At 45.9% G+C, this 20,395-nt stretch overlaps 1 protein-coding gene across 2 annotated transcripts in view; it reads right to left on the reverse strand.

The window, feature by feature from the left end:
* Positions 1 to 2,399: 2,399 nt before the first annotated feature.
* The window catches only part of LOC138525858 (carbonyl reductase [NADPH] 1-like), an 84,402-nt gene continuing 66,406 nt past the window's right edge, over positions 2,400 to 20,395 (reverse strand). For both annotated transcript variants that reach the window (XM_069636128.1, XM_069636127.1), the window contains exons 3-4: positions 4,934 to 5,041; positions 2,400 to 3,417 (exon numbers count right to left, since the gene is read on the reverse strand). In XM_069636128.1, coding sequence (XP_069492229.1) covers positions 2,981 to 3,417; positions 4,934 to 5,041 — 545 coding nt within the window. In that variant the 3' untranslated portion in view covers positions 2,400 to 2,980. The remainder of the gene's footprint in view (positions 3,418 to 4,933; positions 5,042 to 20,395) is intronic.

Genomic DNA, 20,395 nt, shown 5'->3' on the forward strand with positions numbered 1-20,395 from the left:
GGCATATTTTTCATTAAATTAGAGAGCACACCTATTTTTCTCACGTTCACCGAGGCTTCGCCCATAAAGATTTTCCCCGGCTTGCTTCCTAATTGATCGCATACGAAAAAAGGGGCAAGTGTGCTGCCTGGTGTGCGTTGACAACTCTGTGGGTAATCTGACTAAATCTTCATCCTAGGCCTTAATGGAGGTTATGCGACCTCAAAGTTAAAGATCCAGTATTACGGTCTGAAATAGCTTCTTCTACTGATGCATAGTTTAGGACGCAACAAAGGCAGTCATCTAGGGGGAGTAGAATAGCAGATCTGTGGCACACTCCAAAGCCAAGCAGAGAATAAAAGGGTGCCTCAGGTGCTTCGTCAGGGTGAAGGAACTAGACCACTCAAAAAGCCTTTAGAGAACTTAAAATTGCCAGACCGAATTTAGAAGCACATTTAGCCTCTCCTAAACAACGACACAAATGAGCTATGTGCAGGGTAAGAGGGCAAACCAATTACTGGCATACAAATGATGTATCACGAAAAGATTGATTTGACTACTAGATGGTGAGAGTTGCCCACAATATTCTGAAGAGGGCAAGGCTGGGATGCTCACCACCTTCTTTAGATCACTTGTTGGTACCTTAAATGGGAGGATGCAAAAAAATGTTTTTGAACTCTGCCCATCTGCCTCGGATCTCAGAATATGCACAATAATAATAATCGCCTAACATGACGGTTACTTACAGCATTACTTAATGTGGGGCCCCCTTTCCGAGGTTGACCTTCCCTGTGAAACCACTCTACAGCACCTCATCCACTCATCGAGGTTTCTTTTTCCTTCCAGGCATTGAACATTCATGGCAGGCGCCCCTGCACATCCATGCAGCCTCTTTGCCCAATTGTCTCCTTCATTGGCTAAGCTGTGGCTTTTTTTTATGTGTTATGTTGTTCGTTACACTGGTGACACCTCTGTTTTTTTGTCTTTGGGTGTGTGCCACTGACGATGACCCTCCCTTCCTCTGCATTCACTGCTTTGCTTTGCATTGAATGAATGCACGAGAAAAGGCACACTGTGTAACGTATGGCATGCTAACGGGTATTTCCAACAAAGTATATCAAATGACAACATCTTCAAAAATAAGCTGATAGAAGAACTCTGTATGGGGTAATGGAAAGGTTTTAGGATATGCGCCATAAGCATTCTGACGTTAGCGGCTTTGGTTCAGTCCGCACGTTGCAGTGAATTATACATTCTAAAAGAAAAGTATATGGGACTCTACATGAAACCCACTTCGCACAAAACCACATCATCTTAATGGGCAATCAATACTATGGGCCTCATTACACGGTAGGCGGTGAACCATGGCGCAATTAGCGCCATGGTTCATGCCGGTAAAATACCGGCACCGCCTTGGTGGAAAGGGGAATTACCGCCCCATTCCAAGGTTGGAGGGGTGGTAATTCCCCCTTCCACCATTTCCCTTCCCCATTCCCATTTTTGCCCCATAGGGCATAATGGGAATGGGGAAGGCGCTAATTACGGCACCGCAAATTGTGGTACCGTAATTAGCTCCCTGGGTCCCTTTGCGGGTTGGTTTTTAACGCCTGCAAAAAGCAGGCGTTAAAATCCCCAACCCGCAAAGGGACCTCGTAGTAAGGCGGTAAGGATTTACCGGTACCGGTAAAATACCGGTACCGGTAAACCCTTACCGCCTACCGTGTAATGAGGCCCTATAATTCTAAATGTTGTAACAGTCACAGAATACTTGAAACAGGATCAGATTTGAGAAGAAATACATAGATGCAGACTGAAAAATCATAGGCATATATTTTTTTCGTACAGCTGTACAATCTATAAGTGGACTGACCAGCACATATCAAAGTATTCATCAAAAGGACTTGTGGTATATGGCTGCATCGCATTCAACTGCACCTGGTCTGCTATACATGGGAATAGTATGGAAAGCCAGGAATGCGTAAAAAGATGGCCACATGCCTTCCACAACAGCCCATGCCTTAGTATGTTGAAGCTCTCATAATAAATATGAGAGGAGCAACAATTAATTGTGTTCCAAGAGAGTACCAATTGGAAGGAATTCTAGGAGAAAGAATGTTGGGGATTTGGGCCCTCAAGCGAATATTACAGAGCGCATGAGAATACGCTGATACATTAACAGAAATGTTTTGCCCATCCATGTGTATGTGGTAAATATCACATGAACAATTGTAATAAAAATAGAGACAATACCCCAAACCATTAAATCAACTCCCAAATAATCAGTGAGCTCCCTGGGGCTGAGAAAGTTGTGGTGTTGTTTTCTTCAACACAGCTATGTTTACAGAGCTTTAATACTCTGTTCCGTCAACGAGCTGAAAAAACTGCTTTCAAACAAATAAAGAACCAGTTGGGGTAAATCATACGACAAAGCAAGAGGTGCACATTTATTTGTACAATGACTTGAAAGAAATTAACTGAACATGTTTCCTTTATAGACAGATAAGTTCAATGTAGAAGTGAATAGGGTTCCCTTTAAGGAAGGAATGGCAACGATGATAGAGACCCTCCATTTTTCAAAAATTCTTGAAGTGCTTTCAAAATCTGTAATCTTATTAATAGAAATTGCATTTATTATTCCATCAGCAAATTCGTGACTCTTTGGAAAATTATGAAAACAAAAAGTGTGAATTAACAGGGGTGGGTCTGAGATGAAATAGAAAGGGAAGCAAGAGACAGGGGACAAATAAAGATTATGCTATGTAGAGTGAACAGCTTTGCACTGTTTGTCCAAAAAGGAACACTGCACCATAGAGAGTAAAAAGAGTCGATTCCCAAGATTTAAGCAGGAAGAAAAAATTATTCCCAATGCTACTGTGTTCTACAAATGTTTCTTCTAATCAAGGCACAATGACCATGTAAGGAAGACAGTACGCTCACAGTGCCTAGACATGCAATGAGGGGTACCCAGAGAAACGCATGAAGAGAACGTTACATGTTTCATTTACCACTTTCCCACTTTCTTTTCACTAACAAATTGCCCATGAGGCCCATCAGAATTAGGGGGCAAGAGTGCTAAGTAAACCGGTGTCTCTGCTCCTTCGTCTGGAGATTTGGTGGCCTTGGGACCTGCCATGTCTGTCCTGACCCATCCAGGACAGCAGGCATTGAGGAGAATTCCATCTGCTCCCCTTTCCTCATTCAACTTCCTGGCATGAATCCTGGACAAAACAGTCACTCCAATTTTAGAAACCCCATAGGCTGTATTGGGCCAGCCTTCTTGGCTGTGGATTCCTTTCTTGGTGTCTTCCACAAACTTTTCCATGAGTTTCACGAGCTCATCTTCTGTGATTGAATCACTGCGAAACTTCTCCTGCAGCTCTTTGCTACAATTAGCCAATGCACTGAGGCTAACCATGCTGGACACATTCACCACTCTTCCTGCAGGATGAGAGAATTGTTTGATTAGGTTTACTATAGGACATTTGTTACGGGAAAAGGAATAATAAAACAAGCTTTTACAAGGAAATGATTGTATTTGATTCCATGTTTGCTAAGGGAAATCAAACGAGAGAGAGACAGTGTGTAAATATCCATACTATGTAACTGATGTTAAAATAAAACAAGAAACCTGTGAACTGCAACAGTTCTTCTCTAAATATACCTTCGTTTTATGCACTCTGGGATTTCCCATAGTATCCATTTCGTGCTTTCCAAAGGGTGTCCTATGTGCTCCACGCTGTGGCTGCACACGCATTGCTAAAATAGGAGCATTGCAATCACAATTATGTATCCTCTCTCAAAAATTGCCACTGCACTCAGTTAATGTTGCAAATTCTTCCTATTCTATAGCGCTCTTCTGTGTCATCATTTCACCAGATAACCCAAGGCCTCCCCACAACATCTGCGTTTTCCCGCTTCGCTGTTTCCTCTCAACACCATGTGCACCTTGTCCCCAAACCAAGTGCATTCTTATTCACTTGCATCCATTTGCGCTGCTCTGTGCCCTTTCTCAAAAATGCATCCTTCTTCTCAGAGTTTGCTTTGCCCAGACCAGTTTAAATGGGCATGCAAGGCAGAATCAAATGAAAATCATACAGGTCCAACAGGCCAATCCGCAGAGGAGTTGGCAGGACAGAAAGTGACTTGTGTAGCAGCACAAACCTACATGCCTCTCAGCAGCAGAATAAATGTGTCTCTAGCTTGCACTCTGCCATCATGTGTATTCACAGTTTTTTCCTTGTTAATTTTCTGTGTGATTAGGTTTCCAAATCGTATGTCCCCTGTCAAAGGACTATTATGAGATGTAACTTCTCTCTTGCAATGAACCCCATCACCAATTCATTATTCCCATGTGGTCACCTCCTTTAGTGTTCATGCAGAATGGCCCATGATGGTTGCTTATTGATTCAAAATATCACGTCTTGCGCCTCCCTTTTTATATTGCATTACTAAGAAACTGATGAGAACACATCGACAGATAACACTTTTAAAATAAACAGATTCCGGAAATGTTATCAGCATTTGCTAATGAACTCAAGTAACCCAGGGATGATCATCTCCCTATTGGGCTGTGAGCATGGGTTGTGATGCATAAGAAGAGGTGCTGCTATCGATGACTGTCTATATGTAGGATGCTGTGCCAGGAAACAGGCATAAACTGACAAAGGGTAGTAAAGCACACACAGGACAATCAAGCACAAGTGATCTAGTGCCTTTTGCAACCTTCCAATAGGCTTAATGGATTACCGGTTGCTCTTGAGCACTTAATAAGAGATGCTCAAAGTTCCGATACAAAAAGAGAAGCCCAAAGATCCGAGAAGAGGAGTGCTCCACCTGGCAGCACAGGTCACTTGGAACACTCCCATAGAATCACAGATCTTGCATGGGCTCGGAGGACTGGAATGTATTCCAGGCATCAATACTTTGGGGGGGTGGGGACGGGGAATAAACTTACCATGTGGCTTTATGAGTGGTAATAACTCTGTGCAGACATTCCTAGTAGCAAAAAAGTTGGTTTTCAGGGTCACCTCTGCTTGTGTATGAAATGGAGTGGGATCAGCACCTGTTCAATTTGTTGGGAGAAAAGAAAACATTAGTTTGAGTTCTTGAGCGAAGATGGACTGTAAACAGCGACTAGAGTGCAACGTCTATTGCACACAATACGTTACATAAAGCTATGTATGGACTCCTCTGCTGCAGAAATAAATATATACCTGCATACCGGTACAACGCTGGATCCACACATATCGATATTGGTTTCTCTGTGCAGTATGACAAGCTGGCAAGGCTCCGTTTACGTCTCTCAATGTCTAAAATAACATGTGTGCCCATATCACCTCTGCAATCCCCTCCAGCCCCCCTCTAGTATGTAGCACCACCTGTGGCTTACGTAGAAGGTGGGTGCATTGCTGGCATACCTCTCCAAATGCCAGCACATAGGAACACACTAATCATAAAAGCCTATATGAGGGACATTTTGTAAAGGAAGCACATGGGGCGGGGGAGGAGGAGGTTGGGGGTGAAGGGTGCATTCTGCAACCATAAAATATCGATACTCTAAACATGCATTAATCCAGCAAATGACGGATGCCCAGGCCAAATGGAGGCCTGCACTAAAAGACTGTAAAGCAGTGATATCATTTTAACAAGTAGGCTGATGTATCAATCAAATAGCACAGGAGCTCTCAACGGGCTTTGGGTGTTCTTGTGGAAGCAGTAATATTCACGAGATACAGTACTAACAACCTGTACTAGTGTACAGTCATGTCAATTCAATCATTTTTACTCAAAGATCTTCTATAGAATAAAAACAAACCCAAAATTGTACCCTCGTATTCGACCGAATCGCCCCAGTTCTACGCAATCTACACTAGCTTCCTCTCCAGGCCTGGATACTGTTCAAGATTGCATGTATCATCTACAAAGCAGTCATTAGTAGCACACCAGCATACCTGCCAGCTAAGCTCCACTTATCTGGTGGCGCACTCCTTGCGCCGCAAATCAACCAAACAGCTTGAATCCCAATTAGTCTGCAAAGATGACCCGCAAACAATCCTTGTCTTGTCACACACACTCACCCTCTGGAACACAATCCCAGTATCGACTCGGAATGCCCCCACAATTCTACGATTTCGCCAATCTTTAAAAATATGGCTTTTTCAACAGCACCAGACCATGGACTAATCCCAATGGCCGCACAGAACGCAACTCACAGTATTGCGCTACTGTTAAAAGATGCCAGCTCGTAGACCGCTAGGGGGTGCAGGCAAGATAGCTGCCTGACACAACCGTTTCGTGCTGAACCCCCCTGTGATCTGAGCAAGCCGAGCAGTGAGCCCGATGCTCAGGGTGCCGAACAGCCAAAAAGAACAAGGATCGTGTGGTGCAGTGGGAGAGGCGCTCTCTAGAGCTTGGAGCAGCACAGCAGAGAAGCTAACCTCCCGGACTGAAAGTGAAAGTGCGACGTGGTCGGGCCTCCTAGTGTAGCGACCGCAGTGAAGAGTGGAGGCCGGAGATAGCGCGGTACCAGAGAGGTGACGGCCTGCAATCAGAGAGACCTCAGAAGGGCCCCCCACCCGCCTCCCGGGATGAGGGGATTGCAAGGACACCTCGGGAGGAAAGAGAAGAGCTGGGCTGGGCACCCGGGAAGCGGACAGGCGTGGGGAAATGCGACATGAGATAATGGGGCAATGGATAATGGTTGGCAGGGACAATGACTGAGGGGAGTAGGGGTGAATGCAGGTTGGCCATAGTAACTCCCAATGTAAAAGGCCTTAACTCATCTACTAAGAGGTCCTTGGTGGTGCACGAATTCCGAAAAGTGGCCCTGGATATTTTATTCCTGCAAGAAACTAGGTTGAAGACTGGAGAAGAACACTCCTTCAAAGGTAGTGGAATAAGACAGATATACTGGGCCTCTGGCCCAGTCATGGAGGGTGGAGTGGGTATTGTAATCGGCAAGCACTTACATCTCACACGTTACGAAGCTAGAACTGATGGAGGGGAAGCTATTGATACTCCAGGGATTGTTAGAGGGAATCAGCTTAGTGTTGGCGTCAGTGTATACCCTAAATCAAGGTCAGAGTAAATTCAATGTACACGCTTTGGCTGAGTTGATGGCACGGTCGAGAGAGCTGACAATCCGGGGCGGGGACTTTAAACTCATGGGCTAACCCTGCAGTGGATAGGGTGTCCGCCGGGGAACAGTGTTACGCTCACCTGGTATCCACGGGGACGCCACCCAGCCAGCTGGTCGTTGATGCCCTTCCCAATGGTTCCCTGGTGGGCTCGGTGTTGAGGGAATTCCGCCTGGTTGCCGGAATCGGTGGGCTCTCCATCCTGCTCTCTGGGCAGGGGCGCGTTGGCTTTTGTGGGCGCTGGCGGTCCAGTTTCTTCACTGACTGCGGCCCTTGTAGTGTTTTTCAGGTAGGTCTTATTGCGATTGATGGCATCGTAATTCTTGCATGCCTTTTGTCTGTTCTAATGTCTCTTTTTATCTCCTCTAGGAGCGCGGAGTGTCCGCTTGGAGAACGGAATGTGCTGGTTCTCACCGGAAGATGGTGTCGCGCTATAGCGCTATGATGCGTTGAGGAGGCGCTTTGCGTAGCGCAGCGATGCCTTGTCCTCACTGACCTGCGCTTTTCTCTTTTCGTAGGTCGCGGAGAGTACCCAGCGTAGATGTAGTTTCTGGAGCAGTGCCGGTCGAAAAGCAACCAGCCAGGTAAGTCTTTAAGCGCTTTTATGGTTGTAATGTCTCTGGTACCTCCATTAATGATGTCTTTCTCCTTTTCTCAGATCCCTTCGATCTGGGCGGCAAACTCCTCCAACAGAGCTGCCCAGGGGCTGCGAGCAGAGAACGATGAAGATTGCAGGTAAGATTCTGCTGCTAACGATGTTCTTTGTTTTCTGCAGGTCCGGAATTCGCCAGGTTCGAGAGAAAGCTGGACACGGTGAGCGTCACGTTGCTAGAAGCAAAGTAACGCGAAGCGTGTTGTCTTGTTCGGGTCTGGTTTAAATAGCCACTGTAAAGTTGTCCAGGTAAAGTAGTCCCTAGGCCAACACACCCAAAACAATAGACCGCATAGCTTGGTTATAGGAATCAAGCCATGTGGATGCCTCCATGTTGGCTGAAAGCCTAAATAAAGTAGTTCCTCAAGTAGATGTCTTTCCATACTGAGGAGCCTGGCGCCAAAGGCGCCGGGACTGGCCCCAAGAGGGCCTGAGGAGTGTGTGCCAGGTCTTATTAGTGATCCGAGCCCTTATTCCACCTGGCCAGTGGGCTTGCCAGTGGGGATCAGGGTTGAGGGTCGTGACAAACAGGTTTTGTTGGGTCAAAAGAGAGCAGATGGTTTTGGGAACACATTAGACAGTCGGGCCTGATAGACGTCTGGAGAATAATGCAACCCGGCAGGAAGGGCTACACATTTTACTCTGTGCCGCACGCAACATACACGCGTATTGATTACATACTGCTCAATAGGGAGCAAGGGGCCAGAATTCGCCACTGTGGCATTTGCGCAGTGGGTTGGTCAGACCACGATATGGTCCACATGGTGATTGATGTAGGCGGTCTGAGCAAGACCGATTCAAAATGGATGTGCAACGACTCATTACGCCGGGACACACTGTTCGCTGAGAGCTCGAGTACAGAAATTACGAAATACTTCTGCATCAACGATACTGGGGAAGTAAGTGTAGGGATGGTATAGGATGCGGGGAAGGCCACCTGGAGAGGTCTTCTCATTAGCGAGGGGGCTAAGAAGAAGCGCGAGCGACAGCTACTAAAAGACATGTTGCGCAGGGATATTGCTAAAATGGAGGAAAACATCCACAAGAAAGGGGTATATTAAGAGGAAGACCCGCCTATTCTGCAAAAGAAGCGTATGGAGTTAAAAGCACTGGGTCTGGGAGACATGGCTAGAAAACTAATGTACCTAAAACAAAAATATTATGAAAAGGGGGACAAGGCTGATGCAATGCTAGCAGCTAGACTCCGGGCACAGAGGGCGGCAAGATGGGCGAGAGGGATTTGGGACGCAGGGGACACTGAAGAGCAAGCCCAAGGAAATATCTGAATGCTTCGCACAATATTATGGGAGCTCTATACTAGCGACACCCAGGGGAAGGAGGAAGAACTGGGGAAGTACCTGAAGGGCATAGACAGGGCAAAGTTAAAGAAGTACGATGTAGACCTGTTTGAGAGCCAATTTACCCCGGAAGAATTGCAAGAGGCCATCAACAGATTGCCTAACGTGAAGGCCCCAGGTGAAGATGGCTACACCATCGGCTTCTATAAGAAATTTGCAAGGGTTCTTCTCCCTCAACTGGTTAAACTGTTCAACCGTGTGACTGAAACGGGGGTAGCCGCTACCACCTTCAGTAAAGCTCCAATTACGGTGATTCCAAAGTAAGGAAAAGACCTGGAATATTGTCAGTCCTACCGTCAGATATCGCTCTTGAATTTGGATGAAAAGATCTATACTAGAATGGTAGCAATGAGACTGAAAAGGATGATGCCATACCTGATTCACCCAGGTCAAGTGGGCTTTATAGTGGGGAGACAGGGGGCTGACACAATGCGCAAGACACTGAATATAATGGAAAACGAGAAGGGAGGGGAAAACTGTATTATTAAGTTTGGATGCCGAGAAGGCCTTCGACCGCGTGGAATGGGGGTTCTTGTTTGCAGTCCTGCAAAAATGTGGGTTTGGCCCAAGGAGACTGAAAGGCATTCATCTATTTACAGAGACCCGTCGGCCCAGGTATCGGTGAATGGTAGAACATCTAAATCATTCCACCTGACCAGGGGAACCAGACAGGGTTGCCCCTTGTCACCTCTGTTTGCATTATCAATTGAACCCATTGGGATACAGATCAGAAAAGAAACAGAGATAAAGGGGCTAACAATAGGAGAGAAAGAATATAAGCTTGGAATGTATGCAGACAATGTTCGTCTACATGTTAAGGATCCGCATAGATCCATACCTAAGCGATCCAAGTGCTGGAAGACTACAGAAAGCTGTCAGGCTTTAAGATTTATAATAGTAAATCGGTAATTCTCCCTGTCGGAATCAGCAAGGCAGCTAGTGGGCCTGGAGAGGTGTGATATGCATATAGAAAATACAGCACTGAAATATCTGGGGATTTGGGTGACACAAACAATACGAGACCTCCATGAAGCAAATTTCCCAGGATTGCTCAGTAGGCTCTTTTCAGACTTGAAATCCTGGTCCTCCCTGACGCTCTCTTGGCTAGGCCACTTAAACGTGGTGAAGATGACCCTAGTACCGAAGGTGTTATATCTATACCACACGCTGCCCATAAAAATGCCACAGAAACACTTTAAAGAATTCATTGGGAAGATAATGAGATTTATATGGCAGAGACAGAAACACGGGTGGCACGAAATATTCTAATGCAACCTAGAGATAGGGGAGGGGTGGTCCTATCTGACATGTACACTTATTACAGAGCCACACAATTCCGCGTACTGATTCCACACCATGGGATGGATGAGGACAAACATTGGGTAGATATGGAAATTCACATGCTCTGTCCAGTGACTGTGGGAGAATGGCTGTGGGCACAGCTAAAAAAATACAGCGCAGGGTCAAGAAACACAACATATTAGGCCCACTCTGGGCATTATCGAATGTAAAGCAGGGATGAAGTGGGTGACGACTTGGCCATCACCTTTGAGCCACATCTGGGCGCCCCCAATTATAGAAGAGATTCAGGAGCCGGCACGCTTCCAAGAATGGTTTGAGGCAGGGCTTGAAAGAGTGGGACAACTGGTAAAAAAAAAAAGAGGCATTTATCACGATTGAGGAGGTTAAGGAGGGGCTGGGGTTGAAGAGGCTGTCTGTGTTTGAAAGGGGTGTTCATGGCCGAGAAATTAAAGGAGGGAATACAGAGAGATTTGACAGTGATGGAGTGGATATTGAGTGAAAAGCGGACGAACAAGGGATTAACCTCCAGTATCTATCAGGCACTCCTCCAAGCGGGTGAGGGGGACACAGGGCAGTACCTTAGGAAGTGGCAAAAGGACCTGGGGAGGGAATTGGATGAAGCGGAATGGAAGCCTTATGCAAGAATGCGCACTGATGTCAATACAAGCTGTATGGGCTAAAACTGCTTTATAGGTGGCAGTACAACCCCCACGCTTGTCTAGAATGTTCCCGGGGGTGAACCCATCATGCTGGAGGGGCTGCGGCCAGAGGGTACTTATTGGCACATGTGGTGGGCTTTTCTGGAAGTTTGCAGGTACTGGAAAGAGGTGCTCAGTTGGGTCAGGGGGCTAGATGGGATAGAAAGGGCTAGATGGGATAGAAAGAAGGCTGGACCAGCTGCTAGTGCTATTTGGGGTGGAGGAGGTGGATGGAGAATGGACGCGCTTGCCACATATGGTGCATTTCCTGCTTTTGGCGGCTAGGGCATGTCTCGTCATAAGGTGGAAAAACCCCGGCTACCCACAGAGGGAATGTGGGCTCTCAAAGCGAGGGAGATCTATGAAATGGAGAATGTAAGAGGAATCTTGCATGCCCAGAGAATCGGAATGGAGCCTATTCTTGCGAAAATACGGCTTAACCCCAATATAGGTGGAGGCCAGCTGTGACACTCACTGGGTAATTCTGAGTATTCTGGGAAGCCCCCACCATAAAGAAGGTGCACTGTCCTGCTGATGTCGCAACCCAATCACAATAGTTGTTTATACTTCAGCTGCCGGGGGGAGGGAGAAGAGAGAGGGCTGGGGGAGGTACACAAGGGGGGAAATTTGAAATAAAATTGAAAATACTTTTGCACTGTGTTATTAAATGAAGACCCTCTCCGTTTGAGGGTCGGTTTGTAGAACATGCAGAAGAATAAATAAAGAAAAAGATGCCAGCTCAAACGATGGCTCCCAAAACCTCGTACATCGCTTACAATGTACACGCTTTAAACAATAACATATATATATACACATTTAAAAAAAATCATATTATACTGACATGCATTTAAATGTCTGATATGCTTGCTTTAAATTAGTTTGCATTTGGCCAAAGTAGTAGCTAACCAAACTACCATTAACAAAGCCAATATTTTCAACTTTGTATAGGCTATTAATATATCTGCAGGTGTATGTGCAGGGTGAGGGCGTATGCATAAAGGGGTACATGGATTTTGTGGGTGTATGTTGAATCCGAGCATACGTGCGAGTGTGCATGTGCAGTATTAGCACGCATTTGCAGTATGAGGGTTTATGCACAATGTGAGCAAGTATGTGCAGAGTTTTGAACAGACATGAATGTTTGAGTGCATGTGTATTGTGTGGGTTTATGCACACTTTGTGAACAGTTGGTTGTAAATATTGTTATATATGTTTATAGTGCATACCTAGTTCGGGAGCAATGAAACACTTTACAGGTCAAAGAGCAAAACATAGGTAATGAGTATTTAACTAGCCATCAAGTAAACATTAATAATAATCATCACAGTACAACATATGGTTGCAGGTGTGCACAAAATAGCCAGAATCTATGTTAAACTAAGGCCTTAAATTCTTTCCAAAACTGAAGGAGACTTGGACGGGTCTAGGTTGTAACTCTCGAGAAACGGCGTATGGTACGAGAAGGATTGTTTACCTGTTTTCTCCTTGCAATCCAGTCTATTTTCCAGTATTGTGATGGTCTTACTATGTAGTGACTGTGTACTCCATGATGTTTTTAGTTTGGACCGCTAGGTAGCCCAGCACAGATGGTGGTTGCCATGTAGGTACGGTCAGGCGGTTTTGGACCAGATGCTCGATGAGATGGTGAACCAGGGTAATTCGTGCAAGGGTGGGTGTGGTGACATTTCACAGAGCCATCAATCTGGTGAGCCGCGGTGTGGTAGAAGGCTTGGAGGGGAGACAAGCAAACAGCAGGGAGTCCTGCAAAGAGGGTGTTACCCGAGTCAATATGCGACATCACTGAGGCCTACACCACAGTTTGGAGGTCCTGAGACGGGAGGAAGAGCTTCATCTTGCAGAGTAGAGAGATCAGATAGTAAGCCATTTGAGCCTTTTGGCAATATGTTATTGGAAGTGTGGCGGGTCAGAAGAAGAACACAGACTGATCTTACATCTCATCGTTTAGGTTGATTTAAAAAAAAAAAAAAAAAATGTTTTAAAAAGTGAAAACTCCCAACTTCCCCTATGCTAAGGGTATTCCCTACCTAAAATGCTAAGGGTGTTCCGTGCCTAAAAAAAAACTAACTACAGTGCTCGTCAGTGAGAGTCCAAATCAAGATCAGTCCACTGTCCAAACTAAGCTATTTTAACCCAACCACTATCAGAATAACAAAAGCACATGAGAATGACTCCCTTCTCTTGTGAGCTGGTTCCTCACCGACTTCAGTTTAACAAAGTATCTTTAAATAGCTTTTAACTACTTTAATTAAATGATACCGTTCTGATGGATTCTTCCAGGTTTCAAGCATCGTCTCCCCTTAATTACTCTTTTCTTCTTATACTTCTCTTGTCTTATTCTATTTATGTTTGTCATTTTCTTCTCAATGGACAAGTCTAGTCCCTTCTCTTTATTCAGATTAAAGGTTTTCCCTTTATTCAATGTCCACTCTTTAGCTTGACTGGGAGGAGTTTGGGCGTTCCAGTATTGACTCTTGTACTTCTTTCACTGTGAATATTATATCTTGACTGGGATGAGTTTGGGCATTCGAGTAATGATCCTCACGCTATATATTTAATCTGGATACTTTATCTTGACTGTGACTAGTATTAGCGTTCCAGTAATGATTTTCGGTCCCTCTCCCGGGTCTCCCGCTTTCCCCGTAACCTGGATTTTTCAGGGATAATGTCACTGGGATTTACAGCAGGCTGGGACCCTCCCTTTCACTCTTCAGATTGGCTTCTCAGTTTTCCAATGTTCTCCCATACTGGTTCTCAGTTCCTCTTTCGATCGATCCGTTTTGCAATTCCTCAACAAAGTCATGTCAGCATAGTTTATGGACACACACTGGTCTACCACAGCTCGTTTGCAGTAACACCACCACTTATTCTTCTCTCATGGTTACGACGCCTTGCATTCATGTTGGTTCACCGCGCGTCTCCTCCTTTCTGACACTGCACATCTGAAGTTAAGGTACACTTGGGCTTTCCTTCCCCATCGGCGGCCGTGCATCCAGGACTTCTGTAACTGTAAGTGTTGCAACTTTCGGGGTCTCTCTCAATGTCTTCGCCTCCCATTTTTATTACGCTTATTACGCTATGGTGGGACTTACAAAGTGCAACAACAAAGCCCCTCCTTTCTTCCAATGGTGTTCTTCGTCTCAGTACAACAGATGTTTGTCATTAAAGGCACAATTAAAGAATTTGGATGACGACAACAAACTCTGGTTTGCTCTTCATATTTTTCTTCAGTGGATGTGGTTGAAGGTGGGTTAGTGATATGTGGTTTAGGCAGTTCCCATAAGAATGGTTGCCTCAAACCCTTGGGAGGGCATTGCAGAGCAGGTTCACCTCCTAGCCTCACGAGAAAGGCTGCCTCCTGGGGAGAAGCGACAGAATCTAGAACTTTGTCACAGAAGGCTTCCAACAATGAAGCATAGGGATTTTAGAGAGTGGATAAGGTGAGGATTTAACCTGTCCAAAAGTATTTAATCCGGCCAACTTCGAGTGGGTTTCTGCCTAGTGGAGTGGCCCTGGAGTAGGAATTCAGTCTTCTTGGGGTTTAACTTTATGCAGGCACTTGTCATTCACATTTGAATGCTTGCAATGCATGAGCAAAGGCGAGCAATACTTTTGGAAATAAGGAGGTTCTAGGGGACAGGGCAAGAGGGATCCATTTGGAGGTGACTCCCCCCTTAGGGAACAGAGAAACCTCAGGGAGAGACTCATGTCACCATCCCATCACTCCAGAGACTAACACCTTTTTGGGGTATGCAGGAACTATGATGTGTGATGGCTGGCTCGGCTTCTGACCCAAACTTCATTTTATACTCTTTAGTGATAACAGCAGAACTATGGGGGAAAACAGCCTCCTGATGTCACACCAGGTGAGGAATCAATCAGGGAGTATCCACGCAGACCACAGACTTTAATTTTACGCCACAGTGCACATAGAGAGGAGAGACGAGAAACCGGAGCAGTGGGGTGTACCTCAGCAGACCGAAGTAGAGCCGGGAGGAGGAACTGCCCACAAGCCCCCACATCGAATAAGCGGGAACCAGGAGGAGACGCCCACCGCTTTAGAGTCTAGTTGAGAAGTCACGCAGGTGGAGGCATTTGGTCTAGATAACCCTCCGAAATAGCACCACTCATCGGATAAAGGTATGCAGCTGCTTCCGAGACATGGGAGGAGAGCATCAAGGCCAGGAGGAAAGAGCCCCAAAGCGGGGAGAGACTGAGACCACTCCAGAGTGGGGAGCATGAAGGAGAAGAGCCCCAGAGTGGGCAGTATGAAGGAGAAGAGCCCTAGAGTGGAGAGTGAGAAGCTGATAGAAGCCCAGAGTGGGGAGAGAAACTGACAGAAACCCTGAGGTGTGCAAAGGGTCAAGCAACCCCACAGTGGGGAGAGAAACAGCAAAAAGCCCCAGAGTGGGAAAAAAGAGATGGAGAGGAGCCCGCTCTGGGCGAAAGGTCAGATGAGCCCCGAACAGGAGAGAAAGGCTCCAAGAACCCCAGACTGCAGGAAGGGGGAATACGAAAGTCTTACCGAAGTGAGGACTATGAGGCACGCAATTTCAAGAAGAATCAGAGAGATTTCCCCACTTAGCAAGCCCCACTCACCTGGTGCCTTCCTGGTTGCCGCTCCTTTTTTCCCTACTTAATGAGCCCTCTGGCCTCTTTTACTTTGCAGATGGGGAACAGGTGCAAGTGGATCTAGTTCACTTTGCTTAAGCCCCGCCCACCTGGCGCCATCCAGGTTGCTGCTCTTTTTCCCCAATTTGCAAGCCCCGCCCACCTGGTGCCTTCCTGGCTGCTGCTCCTTTTTTCCCTACTTAAGGAGCCCTCCACCCTCTTTTCCTTTGCAGATGGGGGAGCAGGTGCAAGTGGATCTAGGTCATCTGGCCTAAACACAGCCCACCTTCTTAGCACTGCCTCTTCCTTCCTGCTCTTAACTCTTCGATCAAGGGCGTCTGTCGCCCAGGCATCCGAAGTGAAGGGCAGATGAAGAAAAGGGCAATTCTTGTTTGGACTCCGAGCCCGACCCCCTGCTCAGACAGCAGGTAAGCATGCACCAACATATGTTTACTCCCTCTGTCCCCCTGTGATGTTCACTTGTGCCCCCCTCCCTTCTCCCTTCTCGCACACAGGTGTTGCCTGTTTTGCTTGATTCTTCTACCCTGCTCCCCCTGGCCCCCCCCCCAGCCTACTTCTGCAGGAGTCTGTCCCGATATATTCTCGTTTCACCATCACCGTCTTGTGACCAATGCTGGATTTGACTTTTATGGACTTCATTGATTCACAGTGCGTCACCCTTTCTCAACTCTCATGCTGGACTTCCTTTGCATCTTGTACTCATGGTGGCCCTGAATCATGCCGTTCCCATCTTCATCTTGTATCCTGGCTTGCAATATTATGTGTTACTACTGACTTCTGCAATTGTATTCGCTCTCCCTCTTGCTTCTCCACTCTTTCGGCTGCTTACTTTCTGTTCTCTCCTCCTCTCCCTTTTCCTATCTCCTCCCCTTACTTTCTTCTATGCACTTACTCCATCAGAATTGTCCCTGGACTTAGTAGGATAGCAACCTCGTCTGTCTCCTCCCCCCTCCCCTGCACTATCTGAAATGTCATCAGGCCTAGTACGATAGTCGCTGGTCTTGTTCCTCCCCTCCCTTTCTGCACCCCTCTCGCTCACCTTTTTGTTTTTCTCCGGCTCTACCAGAAATGTCGTCAGGCCTAATACAATAGCTGCTGGTCTGTTTCCATTTCCTGCCCACTCTCGCCCTCCCTTCCTTATCGAGGTCTTAGCTCTTGTACTATCTGAAATGTCGTCAGGCCGAGAAGGATAGTTAATTTCACATCCTTACTGTTCATGTCCTGTAAGAATGTCATTGTATTGTCCCTTGTTCCCTCCCTTGCCTTGAAGCGCTTTGAAACACATTGTGTATAGGCGCTATATAAATAAATGATCATATCATATCCAGCTGGAACCCAAGGACAGCACTCCAGCTGTACACAAACCTTATGTTTTGGGCTGTGAACAAGGCAAGGGACTATGTTAAAGAGATACATGGGTGGATGTTTCCCTTGGGCAAAGCCCATGGTTGTTTTAGATTTTCAGTTGAGCAGTATGAAGAGAAATAGGTTAGAATAGGATTTCTGGACAGAGAACTCTATTTATGTTTGACAATCTTGACACACTGACAAACACCCCTTTGTTTCTTCATTTGTATAGAGTATGGTTTAGTATCACAGAGTTAGGGAACAAGAAGAGGAAATAAAGATTTTTCGAAATCATGCATGCTTGTCTGTCTCCCGATTCTGACCTACCGCAAGATCATGCGCCAGGGATTGGGTACCAGGTCTGTGGGCGATTCCTGTCTGCACAAACAAGCTCTTTCCAACATCATCTTTGGCGCCCCAAAACACTGTTCACACTTCCTGTGAGAGGCAGGTTACCCCTTCACCATTCTGGATGCACAATTATCCCTCGCTCCCAATGCCTGGGTGGCAGGTCAGAGAATCAAAGCAATTCGGGAGAACAAGACTGCATTGTCAGGTACCCAGGGAGGGCACAAGAAAGCTCCACAGTTTTCAAGAACATGACACAGAAGCATATCACCACCAACAATTGAAAGCATAGCGGAGCACCTCCATGCCTTAAGGAGGTCAGAGAAAGCCACTCTGCATGCCTGGTAGATGCAGGAATCCACCACTACACGCCTGGAGTACACATTGAAACACACCTGCATTCCTGGAAGGCACCAACCGCTCCTTCAGCAGCTCTGGAGTACAGACGATCACCTCTACATCTTTGCGAGGGGAGAAGGGCACATGAAGTCCCCTCTACACCTTTGGAGGATACAGCACTCCAACATCCTTGAGGGCACAAAAAGCAACCTCTGCACCCCTGTGAAGAGTGGAAGAAACCGCTGTACCTTGGAGAGGGCACACAAAGCTCCCTCTGGACCCCTTGGGAGCATATGGATCCCCATTAGCTCTGCTAGAGGGTCATGAAATATTCCCAGCACCCCTGGATGGCACACAAGGAGATTTCGCACCACTGAAAAGTGCAGCAAGCTCCTGACATCTCTTCTCAAAAGCACACATTGTTCCTGAAGAGCCACGAAGAGCCATAAAGTACTATCACCCCTGAAGGGGATGGAAAATACCATTAATGCCCCTCCAGGACATAAGTAAGACCCAAGTGCCTTGAGCTCAGATGCAAAAATAGAGGGAAGGAAACAAGGGCGAGAGAAAGAAGGCAAGGAGTTTAGTAGAGAGGGAGTAAGCCATGCCAAACCGTGCCTGAATGGAAATAAAAGCCAGTGTCCTTGTCACTTTTGAATATTTTGGGGCAAGTGCCTGATGGTGGAATTATCCAATTGTTTGCATATCACCATATATATCAAAACACAATACAGAAGCTGAAAACGCATTATCAAGGCTAGAACTGATGCCAAAGACCAAGTCAATGTTTCCAGGTGTTTAATAGGTTATGTACCAAAGTCCATATCAAGTTATTTCTAGGTTTGTACAAGAGTTATGGCCATTTAGCCAGACAGTGTTCAGGAGTAGATGTAATTAGCATTAGGATGATTGCATGTAAAGCAGTTAGGGTTATCTTTTAGCTGCAGTTTGAATGAGGTCCAGCATTCCCTGTAAAATATTTTCTGTTGAGCGAGTACTATTTGGAGATCTGCCATTATGTTTTTGGGGCCACCATAGATCATAACTAATGGGGATACTGATGGCAAGCTCCTTTTTCCCAGTTCATTGCAGCTTTTCTCACTTTCGAGTACTTGTCGATTCACATGGCTTGTTCTGAACAAGAAAACTTGGATCATTCAAATGTGTTCCATAATGGAAGGACTGTGGTTTGACTGGACGGATTGCAAAATGTGTTTGAGACTTAAGTAGCTCTCAAAATCACTGAAACGAAGGAAAAAATTGAGTTGTAGAGATCGGCTCAGGAATGTTTTCTTGTGTTGCCAGACTTGTTGAATAGACAAGACGTCAATAAATATCCAAAAAGACTAAACTACGGGTTTGCGCCATTGCAGAATTTATCGGATGTTCCATGAGCAAGCAAATTCCAGAAGAAAAGGTCAATCTTTATGTTATTATCGAGTTCTCCAAAAAATTATCCTATGGCACATTGATAACGGCACTCAACGAACTGCAAATTCATCACCCCACCTAATCGCGGTTATGAATGTTATGCGTCAAACAAGGCTGTCAACTACCACATTAAACCATTTATGAATTTGTCCTTGGTTTACCAAAAAACGTTGCCCCTGCCAGTTCCAGACATTCTTTCATGAGGAAGCCATCCGGGTATTCATGATCAAGGGATGTACGTCCTCCACTTTTCGCAAGCATCTCCTGAAGACACTACCTCCAACGTACATACTCGACTGTCAGAATATAAGAGTGGGTCGAGACCTAAGCTGCAATAGAGACACCTAAAAAGGGTGAACCACTTTGCTGCCGTATCCGCCACCCCCATACCTCAAGAAAAAACACTGGCCAGGAAGATGGCGGTCCCGAATATCCAGCTCTCCTACAGATGCGGGTTTCCCTTCTCACCCAAAGGGCCATGGCCCACCATTGGACAGACATGGAGAAAATGTGGACGCCAAAATCACTTCTAGGCAGACACAGAGAAAAGAAGAAGAAAAGGGTTGCATGCTGGCACCGTTAAGAAAGTCTGTAAAATAAAAGGCTGTTCTATCCACCTTTGTGGATGGGGCGTTTCCATTGAATGGGTCCATCTCACGAGGAGCATATAACAGGAAGGCACATTTCTTTCTGGAAAGCGTTTCAGGGTCTATTATTTCAAACAAAAGTTCATAAAAATGTCACATTCCAATAGCAGTTTGTATTTAAATGCGACTTTGTAAATAGAGTTCACGTCTCAAAGATATTCAGCTATCTTACTCAAGCGGTTATATTTGGGCTAGTAGCAAGTGACATGTAGTATGCATACTTTGACATTAAAGGTGTTTTAGGAAACTTTGGTATTAGCCCAAAAAAGAGAATTAAATTAAGGCAATCAAGTACGGACGCCCCAGTAGATCACACAGGGCATTACCGCAAACTGCACAAATGTGACTGGTTGCAGTAACTGTAAAACTGTATTTTAAATTGGGCGAACTTACAGCCAAAGGCCAGCAGAGGGGTTCTCTGTGGTCAGAACTACGTACAACACATATCTAAATTAGGCACTTCAGGAGTGTATTGAGATTTATCTGGTTTGACTTGCCTTCTATGGAA

The sequence above is a fragment of the Ambystoma mexicanum genome, chromosome 7p, assembly GCF_040938575.1.
Source record: "Ambystoma mexicanum isolate Mex_15411 chromosome 7p, UKY_AmexF1_1, whole genome shotgun sequence".
Lineage (NCBI taxonomy): Eukaryota > Metazoa > Chordata > Amphibia > Caudata > Ambystomatidae > Ambystoma > Ambystoma mexicanum.